At 35.1% G+C, this 22,239-nt stretch overlaps 1 protein-coding gene across 8 annotated transcripts in view; it reads left to right on the top strand.

Annotated features, from left to right (window-relative positions):
* PDS5A (PDS5 cohesin associated factor A) overlaps nucleotides 1-22,239 on the top strand; it is a 127,211-nt gene that overhangs the window by 63,562 nt on the left and 41,410 nt on the right. For all 8 annotated transcript variants that reach the window (XM_060299245.1, XM_030881086.2, XM_060299244.1 and 5 more), the window contains exons 9-17: nucleotides 27-142; nucleotides 2,292-2,386; nucleotides 3,292-3,437; nucleotides 6,391-6,542; nucleotides 7,906-8,019; nucleotides 9,997-10,078; nucleotides 11,287-11,335; nucleotides 11,567-11,706; nucleotides 19,113-19,228. In XM_060299245.1, the coding sequence (XP_060155228.1) occupies nucleotides 27-142; nucleotides 2,292-2,386; nucleotides 3,292-3,437; nucleotides 6,391-6,542; nucleotides 7,906-8,019; nucleotides 9,997-10,078; nucleotides 11,287-11,335; nucleotides 11,567-11,706; nucleotides 19,113-19,228 (1,010 nt within the window). The remainder of the gene's footprint in view (nucleotides 1-26; nucleotides 143-2,291; nucleotides 2,387-3,291; nucleotides 3,438-6,390; nucleotides 6,543-7,905; nucleotides 8,020-9,996; nucleotides 10,079-11,286; nucleotides 11,336-11,566; nucleotides 11,707-19,112; nucleotides 19,229-22,239) is intronic.

Here is a 22,239-nt window from a genome sequence, read left to right as displayed (position 1 = left end):
TTTATTTATTTTCTTTTTTCCCTTAGAGCAATGATGGAGAAGAGCGATTAGCTGTTGTTCGACTTTTAGCTAAATTGTTTGGTTCTAAAGATTCCGATTTGGCAACACAGAATCGTCCTCTGTGGCAGTGTTTTCTTGGACGGTAAGAGAACATAATTCTGTGGATTCTAACTTTTATATTTTGGAGGCTAGTGAATGTGGCGCACTTGATTAAAACCACACATATCAAAACTTTGATATGTGTTTGTGTCTTTAGTACCTGTGTTGCTGTCTTTATTGGAGAATAAATTGTAAGACAAATTCTTTATGAAGAAAGCTTTGTCTTATTTACCCACATAACAGGTTTTAATCTTTTTTGTGTGTGCTAAAATAATGTCATTAGAATAAATAATTCACATCTGAGAATGTTCAGAGTCTTAAATTTTTTAAATAAGTCATGAGACTGAAGACATCATGGTCCAAAACATGCTAGTATGTACTATGTGTTTTTTTCTAGAAGTTTTCTAGGTGTTAAACTTCTAGAAAAAAACATAGACAGTACACACTTACTGGTTTTAGTAGTATGCTTTTGGATGTGTCTCCTCAGGCAAGGGAAACAAAAGCAAAAATAAACACATGGGACTACATCAAACGAAAAAGCTTTTGCACAGCAAAGAAAACTATCAACAAAATGAAAAGGCCACCTGCTGAATGGGAGAAGATATTTGCAAATGATATATGTGATAAGGGGTTAATATCTAAAATATACAAAGAACTCATACATAAGTCAACCTGATTTAAAAATGGGCAGAGGATCTGAATACACATTTTTCCATAGAAGACATACAGATGTCAACAGACACATGAAAAGATGCTCAACATCACTAATCATCAGGGAAATGCAAATCGAAACCACAGTGAGATATCACCTCACACCTGTCAGGAAGACAACAAATAACAAAATGTTGGCAAGAATGTGGAGAAAAGAACTGTGTACTGTTGGTGGCAATGTAAATTGGTACAGCCACTATGTGAAATAGTATGGAGGTTCCTCAAACATTTAAAAATAGAACTATTGGGAATTCTCTGGCAGTCAGTGGTTAGGGTTCATGCTCTCACTGCCAAGGGCCCAGGTTCAATCCCTGGTCAGGGAACTAAAATCCCACAAGCCACACAGTGTGGCCAAAAAAAATAATAATGATGAAAAATAAAAATAGAACTATTATTTATCTGAAGAAAATAAAAACACTAATCAGAAAAGATACATGCACTAGCTCTATGTTCATTGTGGCATTATTTATAACAGCCAAGATATGGAAGCAACCCAAGTACCCAGTCAGTAGATGAATGGATAAAGTAGATGTGATATATACATGAACAATGGAATTTTACTCATCCATAAAAAAAGAATGAAATTTTGCAATTTGGGATAACATGGACGGATCTAGAGAGTATTATGCTAAATGTAATAAGTCAAACAGAGAAAGACAAATACTGTGTGATTTCATTTACATATGGAATTTAAAAAACAAAACAAATGACCAAACATAACAAAACAGAAACAGAGTCATAGATAAGGAGAGCAAACAGGTGGTTGCCAGAGGGGAAGAGGGTTGGGAGAGGAAACAAATGGGTAAGGGAGATTAAGGGGTAAAAAAATCACATTATTCATAATTAATATGTTTTTAAATTGCCCAATAAATTTAAAACTTGAGAGTTTCTCAGCTTATCCTTATTATATGCAGTTCTGAATTGACATACTGAGTTTCATATTATTAAGTTCTTAAAATATATTAGACCTAAAATAGCAGTTACAGGTTGGTCCCAGCCATATGAAACTTTTTTGCTATGAGGCAATATGACACATGTATTTTATGTACTTACCTTTGAATTTCTGGGTCTGCCTCATATATGATTTGCTTTCTACCTCACATTCCTCTAGTATTTTCCTCCTATTAACTTCTTTCAAATAGATTTTGTGCATTTTGAATATTTATTTTTTGTTTTGTAGCATAATTTTAAGCTCCAATTTTTGGTTCTCCAGTGAAGGTAGTTTGGGTTGGGGGATGTGTTTATACCGTTTTTGTTTTAGCATGGTGAAAAAATCCTGTTGTAAAAAATATTCTTGTGAAATTTTGTATCTTTTTACTTTATATTCTTCCTTCAGTACAAGTTAACTGTCATTTTAATAAACCAACACATCTTATAATCAGTAACTTGTTGTTTATAGGTATTTACGTAGCGTTGATATACCTTATTTGAAAATAGTTATTTTGCCTTACAACTAATATTAGCAATCTTTTTCTATGTAGATTCAATGACATTCACGTTCCTGTGAGATTAGAAAGTGTGAAATTTGCGAGTCACTGTTTAATGAATCACCCAGATTTAGCAAAGGATCTCACAGGTAAGGTAGCTGGTTTATTGAAGTATGAGAGTAATCACACAAATATATTTTAGTTGTGGCTTTTGACTTTAACTTCGGTTTCTGAATAGGTTTCACTCTGGCACTCTTTCAGGTCTCTATCGGTCATGGACTACTAGTAAGGGATTTCATGTTTATACAGTAAAATTACATTTGAAATCTTCACATTGTAATCCTTTGGAATTTTCTGGAAATCATAGTTTGAGGAAGTAGACTCTTCCTTATGACTCTGGGTTTGGGCACAAATCATTATATCTGTGTGATAATTAAATATAGTAACATATCTAATAATAGGTGGGAAAATGATTTCTTCTGAAGTAGACTAGAATTTCTCATTCTTCACTTGAAGTAGAGCATTTAAACCTACTTACTTGGTTGTAACAAATAAATAACTGCTATCAAAATATTGTTTACCAAAAAAGAGGAAATAACTTTATTTGTATCGTAGTTATTTAGGATTTTTTTTAGAGGTCACAGAATGTTATTTTATGTTGCGTAATGTGAAGATATATACCTATCAGCAAACTTGCTATAAGCATTTTTACTATATTTTAAGTCTTTTAATATGTATCGTTAACTTAAATTCTAAACTGTATTAAATCAGGTGCTGATTTGATTTCAGGTGCCGATTTGGCTTTTCCAGAATAGTTGATATAAAATGTTTTATTAAGATGTGACTTTACAGTAATAAATAGTGTGGTATAGTTTATTTTGTTATTATGTAGGGTATTGCCACCTGAAAAATTAAATAATTTTAATTTATGCCACATTTTACAATCATTGTTCCAGTATGGACATAAACTTAAAAGCATTAGGGTTTTTTTTGTCATTCTGAACATAGTGAATGTTATAGCTAACATTTAGCTTAATTTTTTCTCCTATTTCAGAATACTTGAAAGTTAGATCACATGATCCAGAAGAAGCTATTCGTCATGATGTCATTGTTACTATAATAACAGCTGCCAAAAGAGACCTTGCCTTAGTAAATGATCAGCTACTTGGCTTTGTAAGAGAAAGAACACTGGACAAACGGGTAAAATCTGAGGAATTTTATTCTTTTATAATTTACTGTGTTTACATTGTTAGCAAAATACAATAGAAATTATTTTCTATTTAAAGTTTTTCTGTGTGAAAGTCAAACTAATACAATACCAAATAAAAAGCTAATAATTTGTATGTTTCCTGTGTATCTTTTAATTATCTTTACAAATGAATACATTGGATTCTGTAGCTTTTCAGATCTTAGGCATGGGTTTTTTAGCCTACCTTTACAAAAAGAGCAGCTAAATTAAAGTTTTATTTTACCTTTACACTTACATGATGAGTTTCAGAATGATAGTGATTGATCACCAGTATTTATTTCTTTTATAGTTAGCATCTTCAAAAGTAACTGTCTTAGAATATCATACTTTCTGTGAAAGTGGTGTTTCCATATTGCTGTGCTAAGCTAAGGGCCGAAATGATGTTTAGTTACTATTCTTTTTGTGTAATTTCCTCCATGTGGATGCAGTTAAAAACGTGGGTTGATAAAGAAAAGCAGTACTAAGAACAGTAGTAGCAGTTGCTAAGAAAGTGTCAACCATGAGTAAGAGATACACAGGCAAGGCAGGCTGATTAAATGTGTTACTTATTAACATCTTCAACAAAGGTTGCCTTTGCAGTGTGGTATTTTATTTGAAGCATAGTTGAAAATCTGCTACCCTCTTGAAACCAATGTAATTTAGCTATAATTTCAGGGTAGAAAAGCAGTATCTTGCTATAGAGATATAGCAAGATGCATTCTTTTTTTTTAACATCTTTATTGGCGTATAATTGCTTTACATTGTTGTGTTAGTTTCTGCTGTATAACAAAGTGAATCAGCTATATATATACATATATCCCCATATCACCTCCGTCTTGCGTCTCCCCACCACCCTCCCTATCCCACCCCTCTAGGTGGAGACAAAGCACTGAGCTGATCTCTCTGTGCCATGCGGCTGCTTCCCACTAGCTCTCTGTTTTACATTTGGTAGCGTATATATGTCCATGCCACTCTCTCACTTCGTCCCAGCTTACCCTTCCCCCTCCCCGTGTCCTCAAGTCCGTTCTCTGTGTCTTTATTCCTGTCCTGCCCCTAGGTTCTTCGGAACCTTTTTTGTTTTTTTTTTAGATTCCATATATAATGTGCTAGCATACGGTATTTGTTTTTCTCTTTCTGACTTACTTCACTCTGTAGGACAGACTCTAGGTCCATCCACCTCACTACAAATAACTCAATTTCATTTCTTTTTATGGCTGAGTAATATTCCATTGTATATATGTGCCACATCTTCTTTATCCATTCATCTGTCGATAGACACTTAGGAGCAAGATGCATTCCTTAAGTTCTTTTGAAATAGTCGTAGGAAACAGATACATAAAGTAGACACCGTCTAACTTGTTCAACTGTGTCAGTAATTCTAACTCTGAGAGTTTTTTCCCCTTGGCTTTAATTTAAATGAAATGACACTCCCTACTGGTTAGTTGTTAACTACCCCCTCTCCCCTGCCCCCTACTCCCCCCTACTCCCAAACCAGATTTCAGGTATTGCCGTTTGTGTTACTTCCTCCTTTTAGAAACAGTTCACTCCTACTCCTGTCAGTGTTTGTTTATAGTTTCAGGAAGAGTTGAATAAATGATTCTTGCTAACTGAGACTGTATGATATGGTCTAATAATTCAAATAACACCTACTGTACATTTTAGGAACTGGTTTTTGGTGTAATGAATTAAATGACCTTGAGTATAGCCTTTCTGAATTTTGTTTTCTATAAAATGTGGGGACAGGACTTAAATCTTTGATTTCACGGCTTACATTCTTTTGTTTCATGTTAGACATGTCAAAAGACATCTGTTACCTGTTATATGGGAACAGAATTTCATTTCATCTACCAAATAGCATACAAATGAGAAAATTATACTAAAAAATTATAAGAAAGTATTAACTTAAACAAGCCAAAGATGGGACTCCCCTGGTGCCACAGTAGTTGAGAATCTGCCTGCCAATGCAGGGGACATGGGTTCGAGCCCTGGTCTGGGAAGATCCCACATGCCGCGGAGCAGCTAAGCATGTGCGCCACACCTATTGAGCCTGCGCTCTAGAGCCTGCGAGCCACAACTACTGAGCCCACGCACCACAACCAAGAATAGCCCCCGCTTGCCACAACTAGGGAAAGCCCGCGTGCAGCAAGGAAGACCTAATGCAGCCACAAAATAAACAAATATATTTTTTAAAAAATAAGCCAAAGATAAGTATACTCTGATTTGTTATTGAGACAAATAACTTGTGATTATTATTACATCGTACTGTTGTTCTAACTCTAGATTTTTATAGTCTACTTTTCTGTCCACTCTCCTCTCACCACCTTTCTTTCCTCCTCATAAACCATTCCAATCTCTTTAAGTCCCAAAGAATCTTTCACGGACTAGGATGTGACTAGGTAAATAATTTGCCCTTTTAATCCACGTAAGGAAGTTCACTTAAGATGATCACTAAGGTGCTTTCCAACTTTGTAATTCTAAAATCTTGATGCTAAATTTTGCTCTTATTATTCTGAGTTAATATCAAAAGGGATGTAACTAGGACAAAACATTCCAGACGATAGGGCTTTTGTTTGCAGAGTGAATTATACGCTTTCTCTTTTATTTTTTAATCACTTCTAAAACTTGGCCAAATTTTTTTTAGACAGAATCTAATGAAATCTTTGTAAGATTTACTATTGCTTGGCTTTGAGGGAAATAAAAAATTGGTAGGTGATTTAGCAGTATTTGCACTGGATGATTTCTAAATAGGAACATAATCAAAATTGTTGGTTAAGTGATTTGTCTGCCTTTTTTGAAAATTAATATTGTGCTAATCTATGCACACATAAATCTCATTGTGCAACCTAGTGAAGAAATGGTAATTTTTGCAGATTTGTATACTAAAGTTTGGTATCTAGCTTATCCAGTAAACTTTATACTTTCTAGTGGCGAGTAAGAAAAGAAGCTATGATGGGTCTGGCTCAGCTTTATAAGAAATACTGTCTTCATGGTGAAGCAGGAAAGGAAGCTGCAGAGAAAGTCAGCTGGATAAAGGACAAACTTTTGCATATATATTATCAGAATAGCATCGATGACAAGTGAGTCTAATTTGTTGGTAAAATGGTTGAATATAAAAGTGCTTTTAATTTTTAAATATTTCTGTTTAATTTTTTCATAATAATTAGTTTCTCTAAGTTTAGAAACCACTTTCTACATATTTAGACATACCATGTTTAAATAAGATTCCAGCCAAGACTGTGAGTTAGCATAATAATAGTGAAATATGCATGAGATTTGGACTCAGACCAGAGACCAAATATTCATTCTGCCCGTTATTAGATCTGTGCCCATGCACAGCTGATTTAACTTCTGTGTACTTGATTTTATCTAAAAAGGAGTAATAATAAGCCTTTCTTACAGAATTGTCTTATGGATTAAATAAAATAATGAATGTAATGCCCCCTAGCTTACTGCCTGGCAGAGTAGCACTATTTAATAACTGTTAGTTATTTTTTCCTTTTTACAACACTGTAAGTACCAATAGAGGTATTACTGTATTTTTTTATTGAAGTATAAGTGACATACAGAATTACATTAAATTTCAAGTGTATGACATAATGATTCTATATTTGTATATATTGCCTAATGATCACCACAATGTCTTTAACATTCGGCCCCGTGCATGGTTAGGAAATTCTTCTCTTGAGATGAGAACTTATATTGTTTTCATTTTCTGAATATTACTTACAATTCTCTGTTGGATTATAGTAATGATTTCGGTTTTTGCAAAATACTTTGCAGTGTTTTATTGAGTTAGACTGACTACTTTGACATGATCGATTATGTATTTCATTGACTAATGAAGAGCCCTTAAATTTTCTTATTCCAGTGATGTTGAATAATAATTATAAGCTTAGCAAGAAGGATATTTTAATATTGGTGAGGAATTTAGAATGTGGAAAGGAGACAGATGTGCATAAGAAAAGCTGAATTTTCAGGAAGATGAAGGAAGAGCCCCCTGATTTTACTAAATGTGACAACATGGGAAAGGAGCCAAAATAATCAAAGGAAATTTTTTTTTTTTGAGAATTAATTATTCTTGAGATCATAGCTTTATGTGTAATGTTAAGTAATTTGCTATAGCTCCAGACTGATGAAGAAAACAGGTAGAACAGCCTAGCACCCTGTGCTTAGGAATAATATATAACCCTTTTAGGACAAATGTTTCATACTGATAAAACATAAAGTCACAAATAGCAACAGTAGCTCTAAATTTTAAAATAGCCATACTTGCAAGGAAAAGCTTTGATCACATACTGATCTTTTCCATTGTATTTTCACAGATAAGTTTCATCATTGGTGTGATATCTTTGCATGAGGTGGATAAAATATGAAATGGCTGTGGCGTCTAACAAATAGAATAATTTTGTTATTTGGGTTTTTTGTTTGTTTGCCTCGTAGACTGTTGGTAGAGAAAATCTTTGCTCAGTATCTTGTCCCCCACAACCTGGAAACAGAAGAGAGAATGAAATGCTTGTATTATTTATATGCTAGTTTGGATCCAAATGCTGTCAAGTGAGTTACTTTTTAAATGATTGGAGTATTTCTTGAAGATTTTATAAAATTACTTCATCTTATTTAATTAATTGTTGTTGATAGGGTTGTTGCTTCTTCTGGTTGAATCAAGAACCTCAGATAAGTATTTATAGAGGAAATTTTTATTATATAAGTCCAGTTAAGTTAAAAGCAAAAATATTCCTATATGCATAGGCATATTTGGCAACTGAGCCAGTAATATGGTTTCAGGGATTCAAAGAAGTCCCCGTGTCAAAATTATCTTTTGGTCACCTGTTGGCTGAGATCTGAATCATACTACTGGAGCTTTACCATACTAAGCCTAAGAGCTAAGAACTGGTTCTTTGTCAGGAGAGCGTGTCCAGATCACTTCTATGTAGAATAACCATGTGATTGATTGTCCAAACTGAGATATTTTTGAGATTGAAAGGAGGCACTAGTAATAATTTTGTTCAGACAACTGGCATAAACTTTAACTATCCCAGGCTACCTAGGATGTGTGGACATTCCACTTTAATAAAGCTTTTAAAAAACGAAATAACTCCTGTCATTGAGAATTCTGATTTTTCTGAATAAGAACCTCAGCTGTTCCATTTACATATATATATATATTGCCTTTAATTTCTTATAATTTCAAATTTACAGAAAAGTTGTGAGAATAAAACAAAGCTTCGTGATATACTCTTTAGCCAGATTCATAATTTTTGACCATTTGCTTTTTATCATTTGCCATTTGCACATACTTTATATATGTATTTTCTTCTGATCCATTGATAGTAATTTGCAGACATTGGATCCCTTTACCTCTAATACTTCAGTGTGTATTCCCTAAGAACAAGGATACTCTTTTATATAACTAGAGTGCCTTTATGAAAATCAGGAGATTTAACATTTTAAAATATTGTCTAATCCAGTGTGTATTCAGATTTCTTCAATTGTCAAATAATGTCCTTTTTGGATGTTTTTTTCCCTTTCTAGGATTACACATTGCATGTTTAATTATCATGTCTCTAGTCTTTTTTAATTTGGAACCATTCCTCAGTCTGTCTTTGTCTTTTATGACTTTGACATTTTCCAGAAGAGTATTGCCTAGGCCAGTTATTTTGTAGAATGTTCTCTCAGTTTGGATTCACCCAGTGTTTCCTCATCATTGGATCAAGATTATGCATTTTCAGCAGAAAGTCCACAGAGTAATGTATCCTTGGTGCATCCTATTAGGAGACATTAGCCATCATTTTAAAAAAGGATTTGAAAGTGGTTTATAATGTTCACTGTAGGTAGTAAACCCCGGCCTAAGGTCTTGATCTCTGTTTATATTTCAAAATACTTGACAAAGAGTACTCAGAGATAGACTAACTTCCCAGAGGTCTTTTTGGCACCGGAAATTACAGAGTGGGTTTGTGAGAGAAGAAAATCTGCTTTCGTGGAGAGAAAAGAGTCTAGAATAAAGAAACTCAGTTTAATTTAGCATTTTGAATCCACATCATTTCTAAGAAATTCATTTTTTGAAATAGTCTACACTGCTTCATGCATACCCCCTTAGCCTGGCATAAAAAGGCTTTCATGATCTGATCCTTTTCTATTGTATGTTCCAGCTTCCTTATGCTCCCCCAATCACATTCTGTGCTCCAAGCCTATAAATTTTTTTTCACTTTCCTGTATGTGCCATGGGCTTTGATGACATTTTATCTCTCTTTGTAGCAGAACATTCTGGCTTCCTCTGCTTAGACTGTCTCAGTTCCTTCAGTTTACCTGGCATGATCCTGTTCATCCTTAGAAACTTCTCAAATATTTTCTCTCATAAGAAGCCTTATATTAAGTAATTTAAACTAAACTCTGTTAATCCTAATAAGTAAATTTTCTGGTGCTTAAAATTTTAGGTAGATGTAGAAGAATGGTGTAAGAGAAGTAGTAAGGTTGAGTAGTTACCAGTATTGTTTTATTATGTACTTTTTTCATATTTTTAACTATTTACAGGGCTCTCAATGAAATGTGGAAGTGTCAGAACATGCTTAGAAGTCATGTACGAGAACTATTGGATTTGCACAAGCAGCCTACGGTAGGTTCATGGTGTTTTATTTAAATTCAGTTTTAGTCATTGTTCATTTTTCTATAGTCATATATAATGAAGCAAGCAAAAAGTATTTCATGTGTTTTGTTTTCCACATGTCAGTTAAACAATTTCTGTGGTTATCCAAGCTAAATTTGCATTTCACATGAATATAACAAAATTTTATTTTCCAGCATGAGCAAAGAAATGGTGTTTTCCAACTTATCAAGTATTTAGACACTAAGAAGTTATAGTTTATCAATTATCAAATCATTAGAATTAAACCTTAATATAAAATTAGAAGTCATAAATGTTTTTTGCTCTGTGATTTGGTCCTTTATTATAGAGTCAGTATCAAATCAAGTATCAATCCTTTGAATATGCCAAAGTCAAATTAACAAAGAAATACTGCCCAACATTTTCTGGAAGGTGGATAAAAGAAATTTGAATAATCTCTTAATATATTTCTAAACATATTTGCTAGAATAGGTGTTCTTAACCAGGGAACCATACACAGAGACCCCTCAGTGGCCCAAGCAAGGGTTGTCGAACTTTTTTTTGTAAATGACCAGATAGTAAAAATTTAGGCTTTGCCAGCCATACAGTCTCCATGACTGCTTAACTCTGCCTTCGTGGTGCAGAAACAGTCAGAGATACAAATGAATGGGTATGACCGCGATCCAACAAAACTTTAACAAAAGCGGGTGGTTCATGGGACCATGCAGATTCAATAATAAAATAATACTCTTGTTGTAATGGAGGAAAGGGCAGTAGGAGGGGAGGTGATATATTAAGTAATGGGCCACAAAATAGCTGATAGAACTCTATTCAGAAAGAAAATTTTTCTGCTCTCCACATTTTTATTTAATTTTCTTTGGTGTATGGTTTCACAGTAATTTTGATATGATAATTGTTTTCATTATCTTCTCTGTTCAGTCTCCTGGCAAGATAACTTTCCTATGAAAGTTATATACTCTTAAAAATTTTTAAATAACTTCCTGCTGGCATCTCCTTTCATTCTATTTGTGCTAACTTAATAGTTGTGGGTACTTCATAGTTCTTTGTCATCAACATAGGGTGTAGATATGGTAAGCCATTTTCTAGTGGGTATATTGTGATGGATTTTTAACTTAAAAAAATGTACAATACTGAGTATATTTTTCTTACCAAAATTTGGTAGCACATGTGACAGCTTTTGTTTTTGTTTTAAATTTCAGTCTGAGGCTAACTGTTCTGCCATGTTTGGAAAACTGATGACCATAGCAAGTGAGTATGTTTATTCACTCCGTAGGTATATAGTAGACATCAAATAATTTACCCAGGGGGACTATCAATTTAATACTAAGTAAGAAAAAGTAATCCTTTTCTTAATAATTTTATTTCTAAGAGCCAGATTGACTGATTATCTTTTGATGCCTCAGCAGTATTTTTTAAGACAGCTTGCTTTTAGTTTAGTGGTTTTTCTTTTGTAGTATTGATTCTCTTTGAATTTTATAGAGAATTTGCCTGACCCTGGGAAAGCACAAGATTTTGTGAAGAAATTTAACCAAGTCCTTGGTGATGATGAAAAACTGCGGTCTCAGTTGGAGTTGTTAATCAGTCCAACCTGTTCGTGCAAACAGGCAGATGTTTGTGTGGTTAGTAAATTATACTTTTATATTTGTTCTCCTAGCTTTGCTTATAGAAACTTACATTTCATTAAAGCCTTCTTTACATAGATTATTTTATTTGTGTGAGTTTAACAATACTGTGAGCTCTGAATTACCTAGGAGTATATCTGTGGTCAATTTAGTTCTCTTTACTTACCACTCGTCAGCCAAATTCCAGGAAAAACACTAGAGAACTAAGCCAGGGAGATTGATCCTAGGAATTGAGCAAGATAAAATGCTTTGTATTTAGTAGACATTCATTAGGTAAATTAAATGCTTTTGTGTGTTGTGTGTGTATTTTCTTCTCCCATGTATTAGTAGGTAAATCAACAATAGTTACATTGGCATATACGCATTTATAGATAAGGTAATTCCTATTTAGGCTTTTGTCTTCATTCTATTCTTAGACTCTTTATTTTATAGAGAAAACCAATTGTTGACAATATCAGGAAGGAAAAATTCATCCATTCATTTATTTAGCATTTTATGAGACCGTTTCTGTTTAATTTCATATTTACCATTTACTACCAGTGAGACCTTTAGTAAGTTCAGTATTTTTGAGACTCATTTTTCTCATCTCTACATGTTAACAACCTCACAGGATTATTAAGAGGAGATAGATACAGATATCCTATATAGATATAGATACATGGCCCTAGACTGCCCTTTAGGATTTAAATAAATTGCATTTCTATAGTATTACACATATATGACAAACACTGTGCTTGCGACCAGGCTTACAGAGATGAATAAGAGAAAGAAAATCATTTCAGTTATTTATGTCTAACTTTGTTCTAGAAAGATAATTATTTAAATATGTGATAAGGGATAAGGACTATAATAGATGTATATACAAAGTCATCTGGGAACGTGGAGTATGTATTTTTTTCAGTCTAGTAGGGATATAGGGTCTCTAAGTGGATCTTAAAAGAGGAGTCGGGTTTCCCTGGTGGCACAGTGGTTGAGAGTCCGCCTGCCGATGCAGGGGACACGGTTTGTGCCCCGGTCCGGGAAGATCCCACGTGCCGCGGAGCGGCTGGGCCCGTGAGCCATGGCCGCTGAGCCTGTGCGTCCGGAGCCTGTGCTTCGCAACGGAAGAGGCCACAACAGTGAGACGCCCGCGTACTGCAAAAAAAAAAAAAAAAAAAAAAAAAAAAAAGGCGTAATCAGGAACAGGTGGGAGGAAGCCAGTTTAGGGAAGGAAGCAGTGGACTCTTCCACTGGGCCTAGGGATGTGCTTGTGCCAGGTGCCCAGAATACTTCACTCTTTGCACTTCTGAACAGGATGGTTTGCTGAGAACATTTAAAGGTTTCATTTACTTCTTCGGCATTTAGAATTCTAGTTCCAGAATACTGTATTCTGCCGGGCATCTACTAATATAATTGATCATAGAATGAAATAGCTTGAAAAAAATGCAGAGAGAATTGGTTTAACCACTTCATTTTACAGGTAGGGATTGAATTTTAAAGAGATGAAGTTTCTCATCCAGTGTTTCACAGCTGGTTATAGTGGCTGTGCTGCAAGTAGAGTCCAGATCTCACAGACCCTCAATAGTGCTCTTTCTATACATTTCATCATTGTTTGCAAGAACCAGTACAGACTGAGTACTGCTCAAGAAATGTGGACCTTGAGAATGAACAATCAAGTGGTATTTTTTGGTCTGAGAAAAATAAGACTTGAGCTTGAGTTTGAGAAATGGTACTAACATGAATTCCTACTATTTGTCAGAACAGAAATATCTAAGAGTTACCAAATCCAAAATGTATATGTAAAACAGATGTTGTAAGGAAAACATCTCAGGATGAATTGATTGTAGGAAGCAGGAAGGTGGAGATGAGGACTGGACTTGCACTGGAAAGAGCATGGTAATGACACCTTTTTGGAGGGGAGGTTATTCTGAGGATATTTAAGAAATGGGCCACCAAATGGCTAAAAGAACTCTGTTCCAGAGGGGAAAATTTCTACTCTTCGTATTTTTTAGTTCATTTTCTTTGGTAAATGGTTTCACAGTAATTTCTCTCTTAGCTTACATTAGCATTGTGTATTCTGAGCACATTATTTAACTTTACCTCTATGTTCTCATGTGTAAAGTAGGATTTGTAATACCCTTTAAATGCTCAGGAAAACAACCACCGTTAGAATAGTTTTGCTGTTTCCCAGAACATCTGTATCATTTTGTCCTTCTCCCCAAAGGCTATTGTTATTAGTTATACATATCCTTTAATATCCACATTCCTTTTTTCCTCAGTAACAGTTAGTAGGAGTGGAGATCTGATATTTTTCCCCTTTTGTTTCAATTCCATTCCTAAAAAATTTTAGCGAAAGTACTTCGAGCGAGGAATATGAATAGACACATACCGTAGATTAATGCGAGTATACATGATGGTATAGTGAGAAGGTGAGCAATGGTATTGAAATACGTGCTGTATAGATTTGCTTTCTCTTTGGACTTCAGGTTTTGAGTTTCCACACCTTGGTTCTAGTGGAGGACCACTTATTTGCCATAGCTTCAGCTCTGCTTGCTATTTTATCCTCTAGCATGTTCCTATGACCATGGTTCCCAAATTTTAAGATTTTCCAGGAATATTGTTGATTCAGCATTTGAGACAGTCCTAGGTTTGAATTTCAGCATTTACTACCAATTTGACCTTTAATAAGTTACTCAGCATTTCTGAGCCTCATATTCTTCACCTATAAATATTATCAACCTCATTGGATTGTTGAATGAATAAGATAAAATTAAAATTTATGTACGGCCTACTAGAGGGCCCCTTGCACTGCCCTATAGGATGTAAATAGATAGTAATTCTTATGATGTTACATATACATGACAAACACTAAGAATTATTAAAATAGGTCTAGCGTGGGGTCCTGAATCTCCATCTTTTAGCAAAGTCTCAAAGTGATTCTGATGAGTAGTTCACGGACTATACTTTAAAGAAAAACCTTCCTTGCGGGATTATTTGGATATGCATTGTGTCTTCAGAAGTCCAAAGTATATTTTGTCCTTTGGTCAAGCCTACACCATTATAATTCATTACATAATTTAGTAAATTGTATTATACATGCTCTCTCACCGAAGTTGCTGTTTAGGTGACAGAGGCAGGCAAATATTTCAATAGAGAATACAGTGTGTTAAATATTCTGATAGAATCATGCGCTTCATCCCAGGCAGGGGTGGAAATGGGAATAGCTTGTTCTAGAATAAGTCATTCCTGAGTTGAATCTTAAAGGATGAGTAGGAATTAGACCAGTATATGAAGAATGACTGCTTTATTTCTAGTTGGGATGACTGGATATCAGAGGAGATACTTTAGGGATAGGAGAAGATAATGATGTATATGTAGCCTCCAGCAGTTATATTTAGAAATCTGAGATTCAGGCCTTGTTGGTATGTATTAGCATAGTTATATCTCCTGGAGGAGGTCGAGAAGAAAAAAACAAAAGGAGAGAGAGATGCTAACTTACGCTATTTAACAGTCATAGAATGCTTCCTGTTTTCTTTTAATATAATTTTTGTTTGTTTTTTTGGCCGCGTTGGGTCTTCGTTGCTGCACACGGGCTCTCTCTAGTTGCGGCGAGCAGGGGCTACTCTTCGTTGCAGTGCGCGGGCTTCTCATTGTGGTGGCTTCTCTTGTTGTGGAGCACGGGCTCTAGGTGTGTAGGCTGCAGTAGTTGGAGCACGCGGGCTCAGTAGTCGTGGCACACGGACCCTAGAGTGTGCGGGCTTTAGTAGTTGCGGCACGCGGGCTTGGTAATTGTGGCTCACGGGCTTAGTTGCTTCGTGGCATGTGGGATCTTCCTGGACCAGGGATCGAACCAGTGTCCCCTGTATTGGCAGGTGGATTCTTAACCGCTGTGCCACCAAATCATGCCTATGTAATGAAGCCTCCATAAAACCCCAAAAGGACACAGTTCAGAGAGCTTCTGGTTTAGTGAACATGTAGAGATTTGCAGAGAGTAGCAAGCGAATAGAGAGCATGGAAGCTCGTCCTTTCCTTGTCCTATGCATTTCTTCCATCTGGCTGTTCCTGAGTTATATACTTTTATAATAAACCAGTGATCTAGCAGTAGTAAGAAAATGTTTCTCTGAGTTCTGTGAGCCAGTCTAGCAAATTAATTGAGCCCAAGGAGGGGATGGGGGTTGTGGGAACCTCTGATTTATAGTCATTTGGTTAGAGGTACAGGTAAACCTGGGCTTGCTACTGGCATCTGAAGTGGGAGAGTTGGGCGGGTGAGGGGTAGAGATTGAATTTTAGTATGCTCTGCTTGTGTGCAGAGAATTGCTTGTTGGTGGCGGGGGGACACCCCCCCCCCGCCCCTGTTCACCATGTTGGAATTGGGCCCAGGAATCCAAAAGAATAGGTCACTAACATGAAAGTTAAACCTTTGGAAATTATTTCTTGTGAGAGATGTGTTTTATCTAGTTTACTGATTCCAGCTACAGAAAAATATTGATAATCCAAATCCTTTCAGGAATCTTTTTTTTTTTTAATGCAGAAGCCTTTGTTTTTTAATTTATTTGGCTGCACTGCTGGCACATGGGATCTTTGTTGCTGCATGCGGTATCTTCATTGCAGCATGTGGGATCTTTTTTTTTTAGTTGTGACATGCGGGATCTCTTAGTTGCGGCATATGGGATCTGGCCAGGGATCGAACCCGGGCTCCCTGCATTGGGAGCATGGAGTCTTAACCACTGGACCACCAGGGAAGTCCGTCAGGAATCATTTTTATTAGCTAGGAAAGCAGTAAATTATACAAGAGGAAATACCGTGTATGTGAAAGAATACTTTCTTTTTTAACTTTTTAAATTTTTTTAATTTTAAAAAAAAATTATTTATTTTTGGCTGTGTTGGGTGTTCATTGCTGCATGCAGGCTTTCTCTAGTTGTGGCACACGGGGGCTACGCTTCGTTGCAGTGTGTGGGCTTCTCATTGCAGTGGCTTCTCTTTGTTGCGGAGCATGGGCTCTAGGCACGTGGGCTTCAGTAGTTGTGGCACGTGGGCTCAGTAGTTGTGGCACACAGGCTTAGTTGCTCTGCAGCATGTGGGACCTTCCCGGACCAGGGATTGAACCAGTGTCCCCAGCATTGACAGGTAGATTCTTAACCACTGCACCACCAGGGAAGTCCACTTTTTTTTTTTTTAAACAAATAGGTATTTCTTATTGTCAGAATGAGAAAGCAGATATGTATGAAAAAGAAAGGAGATATATAGAGGCAGCATTTTTTAAAGCTTTAAAAATTTTTTTGTAATAACAAATTAGTAAATTATAAACTGCTTGAGAATAGGGGCTATTTCCTTATTTCTTTGATATACCTTAAGAGTGCTTAAGTATTCTAAACAACTTATGTAATTGTAACTAGTAACTGTGTAACTAGTAAATATCAATCTGCAGTGATAGCATAGATTTGATCAGAAATTTCTGAAGCATTGTCAGGAATATAGAAAGAATTAATTTTCTTACTCTTTCTGCCGTCATTTCCTAAAAGGGTTACATATGGTATATGTTTCTGTTTGTGTATTGGAAGTATGTGTGAGTACCCCTTTTTTTTTCTGGAGCGTGTAAAGAAAACAAGGAAACTGTTTATTTGTTGCTGCTTACTTGCCACATACTAATTTGGCTTGTTGCTTATCCCCAGTATCACTTATGATTATGACATATATTATTTTAAAATAATTGTTATAAGAGATTACCTAAATATTACATACATAAAATATGGTTTGAAGGATTACTTAAGTGTAAGATTGTTACATGGGAATACAAAAATGTCAGGTTTTTAAAACTGTGCCTTAATATTATTATTTACATGCATTGGTGTATTTTATGTAGTGCTATTACTGTGCTTAAATGTGATTTATTCTTTTTCCTGTTAGCATTTCCTTTATTTTTCTTATGCTTATATATGTATTACTGTAACTCTTTCCTAATGCCTAGTTTTTACATTTTTTAGTACTGACGATATAGTTTGCCTAGCGATTTTCCAGTGGCATATTTGTTGTTAGACAATCACTTGACTTTATCTTATGTTAAAGCAACTATATTTTATACGAAGTCAGGGAAAATCGCCTCTTTGGGAGACCTGCACAAAATAAGTCTGATTTCAAAAGATAGTAGAGGGGCTTCCCTGGTGGCACAGTGGTTGAGAGTCCGCCTGCCGATGCAGGGGACACAGGTTCGTGCCCCGGTCCGGGAAGATCCCACATGCCGCGGAGCAGCTGGGCCCGTGAGCCATGGCCGCTGAGCCTGTGCTCCGCAACGGGAGAGGCCACAACAGTGAGAGGCCCGCGTACAGCAAAAAAAAAAAAAAAAGTAGAGTATTTAAGTTGATTTTAAATGTGTATCTGTGGTTTAGAGCAAAGTATATAAGGCCTAAGCACTCCCTAAAATATTTTTATTTTCTCAAATGCTGAAATTTTGCTTGATTAATTACAGCTTGCAAAATAAATCAAGCATCTCCTAGTGACTAATAAATTTTCTTCAGAATCTCAGTCCTTTGGATTTACACTCTAATAACAAATATGGGTGGTATCTAATTTAATGTGACCTTTATAGTTAATTTGTGTCAAGATGTTACTGAAACTACAATAGAAATATTTTTCCTTTCTCCTTTATCCCCTTGGACAAATATCCTTAAAAATTTTTTTTACAAAAAATTAATAGAGTGACTATCATTTGTTATTGCTTTATAGTTCAGAAAGCACTTATAATATGCTTTATCTTGTCAGCTAACATTTTTCACCTATTCATCAGAGATAGTCAATTAAAAGCCTTGTTATTAAAGTAAATTTCTTACCCCAGTGCCCAGCACATTGTAAATTTAACCTTGTCTTTGGAGAACTCAGTCTTTACAAACATTAAGTCCTTATATTCTTTAGAAAGTTCCAGCAGTAATATCTTTTCTTTGTAGGAGCTCTTTGATGTAATGCCACCGTCTTTGAACTCAACTGTGTTCTTCCAGAGCTGAAAAACTTTATACACTTACAAGTCTTCCCCTCTTTAAAAAAAAAAAAGCAAATTGTTGACTGAAATAAAAGTATTTTTTCAAACTATGAAATAAACCAATGAAACCCATGAAAGTATAAATTGTTTTAATTTTTTCAAAAGTAGAGCATTAAAAAGATTGTTTACAAGGTATTAATTTTATGGGAGAAATATGAGACAAAGGGCATAAATCATACCTTGTCACCCCCTTTCTTTTCTCTACAGTCCAGGTTTTCTAGTGATTGCCTAATGAGTATATCATTTTAGTCAGGCTGTAAAGCAGGAAAAGGGCTTTTTTACGCCTGATGGTTTTGAATCTTTAAATGCTTTTGTTGCCTGTGATCATTTTTATTTTGAAAAACATGAAAGAGGATGATACTTACCGTAAAAACTCTTTTCCTTTTTATAGAGAGAAATAGCCCGGAAACTTGCAAATCCTAAGCAGCCAACAAATCCTTTTCTAGAAATGGTCAAATTTCTGTTGGAAAGAATTGCACCTGTGCACATTGATTCAGAAGCCATCAGGTAAGCTAGGAAATATATTCACTCATAAATAGAATATAATCTGAAACTACAGTATTGTAAGTTTAAATTCTGGGTCCCCAAGGAGACCTTTTAAAAAGGTTTCCTGTACACCTTTTTAAAGGCAGAAGCATATATCATTGAAGTTGAAAGAAGGACCAAAGTTCATTTTTTGATCTTTGGTTTGCTTCACTGTCGATTTTTTTAAGAGTTCTTGTGTTTATTTTTAGCTTGTATGTGCTCATTAAAGAAAACCTGGAACATGAGAAGGAAGAAAATTTTAAATCTATAGGCTATCATCAGCCTTTGAGTTTTCTTAACAGTTTTCATGGCCACATAGTGTTCTTTAGTGTGTATTATATTACTGTTCACTTGAGATATGTGAAAAACAGAATAATAGTTTGAAGGTAGCACAAGATTGCCACTGGACTAATCTGCTTTCTAAACACGTGTATTACTTACCAGTTTTTTGGCCCTACTTTATCTGAGTTTTTAATTTATTTTTAACTTTAATATGAGTATAACATCTTGTTATATGAATGTGAAAATTAGTGATAATATGCAAAAAGTAAGCAGACTAGCATAATAGACATTGACAGCTATTGTTTTTAATTAACTGTTCCCATAATTTCATGCATTTCACTTGTTTCTAATGATTTTCTGTTGTAAACTTCTGAGAATGCTTTTCCCTTGCACTAACCATTTTTCCAGTAGATTATCTACATATCTTTTTATGTTGGGTAACTAAATAGCATTTATTGATTCTCTTTTCTTTGGATTAGGAGACCTGGTTCTAGCTGTTAGTTATTTTATCTTATGTGAATCACTGCTTTGGTTGTATTGAAATTCCAATTGTATTAGTTTGCTAGGGCTGCCATAACAAAAGACCACAGACTGTGTGACTTAAACAACAGAAATTTATTTTCTTATATTCTGGAGGCTAGCAGTCCAAGATTCAAGGTATCAGCGAGTTTGATTTCTTCTGAAGCCTCACTCCATGGGATGCAGAGATAACTCTTTGCTTTCCTCACATGTCTGTCTCCTAACCTCCTCTTCACATAAGGACACCAATCATTTGGGATTATGCCCCACCCATTTGACCTCAGTTTACCTTAATTATCTCTTTAAAGGCTCTATTTCCAAGTACAGTCACATCCTGAGGTGTACTGGAGGTTAGGACTTAAACACAATGAATTTGGGGGTACACAATTAAGCTCGTAATGGTGATGTTTGTAGGGGTTTTTTTGTGGAGTTTTCTTGTTTTTTTAAGCTAAGATCTCCTTATCTTTTAATTTCCTTATTTGCAAGTAAGAAAGCTAAGGTTCTGAGAGAGACCAGGTAGTTTTTTTACAGCTGGGTAATAGCAAAAACCATAACTTAAACTGAGATTTATTATTTTCAGTGTCAGTGTCCTTTGCTCTATACCGTTTGGTTTTAATGGGGTAAATCAAGGAAATGGTAGGCACTCTTTCCTTTGCATATTGATTTTGAAAGAGACATATAATTGGCATCAGGAAGCCTTTGGTATTTGTCTCCATGAGGCCTCACAGAGTTTCATTACTTTACTAAATTATAATAAGCTAGTGTTTGATCTCCAGTCTTAAAAGACCAAAAACTCAGTTTTTTCAGTAGTGTCATGATTGTTTGGGCTCAGAAAAACCAACTAACTTATGGTTAGGATGTCTAAGGGACTAATTTTATGCAAAATTCCAATTTATTAATTTTACTGAGAAATATATGTCATATAAGATTCCTTCCATGTAACCAAATTTTCATGGAATATAAATTGCAAACAAAGGGTTTATTTATTCATTAAACATACCTTTAGAGGAGTGATTTTTAAAGTACATCGGGCAATTGGGGAAGGAGAGTTACCTAACCTGAATTGTGTGAAATGTATTTGTTATTAGAAAAGGCTCCTGAAATAGATGGCACATAATATGGGTAGTGAATGATCAGTAGGAATTATAGAGATCAGCCAGGTGAAGATTGCAGAAGAGCAGACCAGGCCACTAGCCCTGTGTCATTGAGCAGGTTATTTAAATTACTCATCTTTAAGATAAGAACAATAATAATTACTAAGTGAAGTTTTTGAGAGGCTTAAATAACATATACGTATGTAGAACACTTAGCATAATGCCTCACACATAGTTAAGTGCTAAATGAATGTTAATAGCTATTCTAGGAAGAAAAATAGCAGACACAAAAGAACAAAGGCAAAAGGAATCAAGAATTATTTAGAAAATTGCATATACTTCAGCCATAATGAAGGATTTGGGAAGGAAGCATTGAGAATAGTAGAAAATCATTCTAAGTATAACTTTTTAAAATATATTTATTTATTTTAGTGTATTTCCCCCAGACTTATGTACATACAAATACACATATGCATGGTACAGTTAGTTATTGGTCTGTAGATAGTGGTTGAAAATGAAGTAGTGATTGTAATAATGATTGAAACCTGGGGGAGGGTAAAATTTAGAAAGAGAAAGGTTGAGGACTGAATCCTGAGGAATATTAACAATTAAAAGGCTGGCAGAAGAAAAGGAATTTATTAAATTAAAAGATGTTTTTTAAGAAGGCATGGTCAAAAGAGATCAGGGGTCAGATACTGCCCAGAGTAAAATAGTAAATTCAAATATCCACTGAATTTAGAAAATAGAAAACCACTACAATGCCCGGAATAGTTTCTTTGGGTTAGCAAGGACAAATCCAGATTACTATGGATTGAGAAGGGCATAGGATAGTCCTTCCACACCACATCATGGTACACAAAGAAAATTACAGTATTTGAGCAGAGAAAACTGCTCAAGTCTAGAGGTGACTGGCCTAGCTGAGTAGGAGCCCACTAGATACCACTTGGCCATCTTGAGGTCTGAGAAAATCAAAGGGATATATACCATATCACCCTTCTAAACTGCTATAGGAGATAAATTGGGATTTGGGGACAGCTAGTATAGACAGTTTAGCTATAAAAAGTAAAGGAGAAAAATGAGTTGATGGAAAGAGAGTAA

The sequence above is a fragment of the Globicephala melas genome, chromosome 5, assembly GCF_963455315.2.
Source record: "Globicephala melas chromosome 5, mGloMel1.2, whole genome shotgun sequence".
NCBI lineage: Eukaryota > Metazoa > Chordata > Mammalia > Artiodactyla > Delphinidae > Globicephala > Globicephala melas.
The sequence above is the reverse complement of the archived record's forward strand: the minus strand, read 5'-3'. Positions and strand labels throughout refer to the sequence as shown.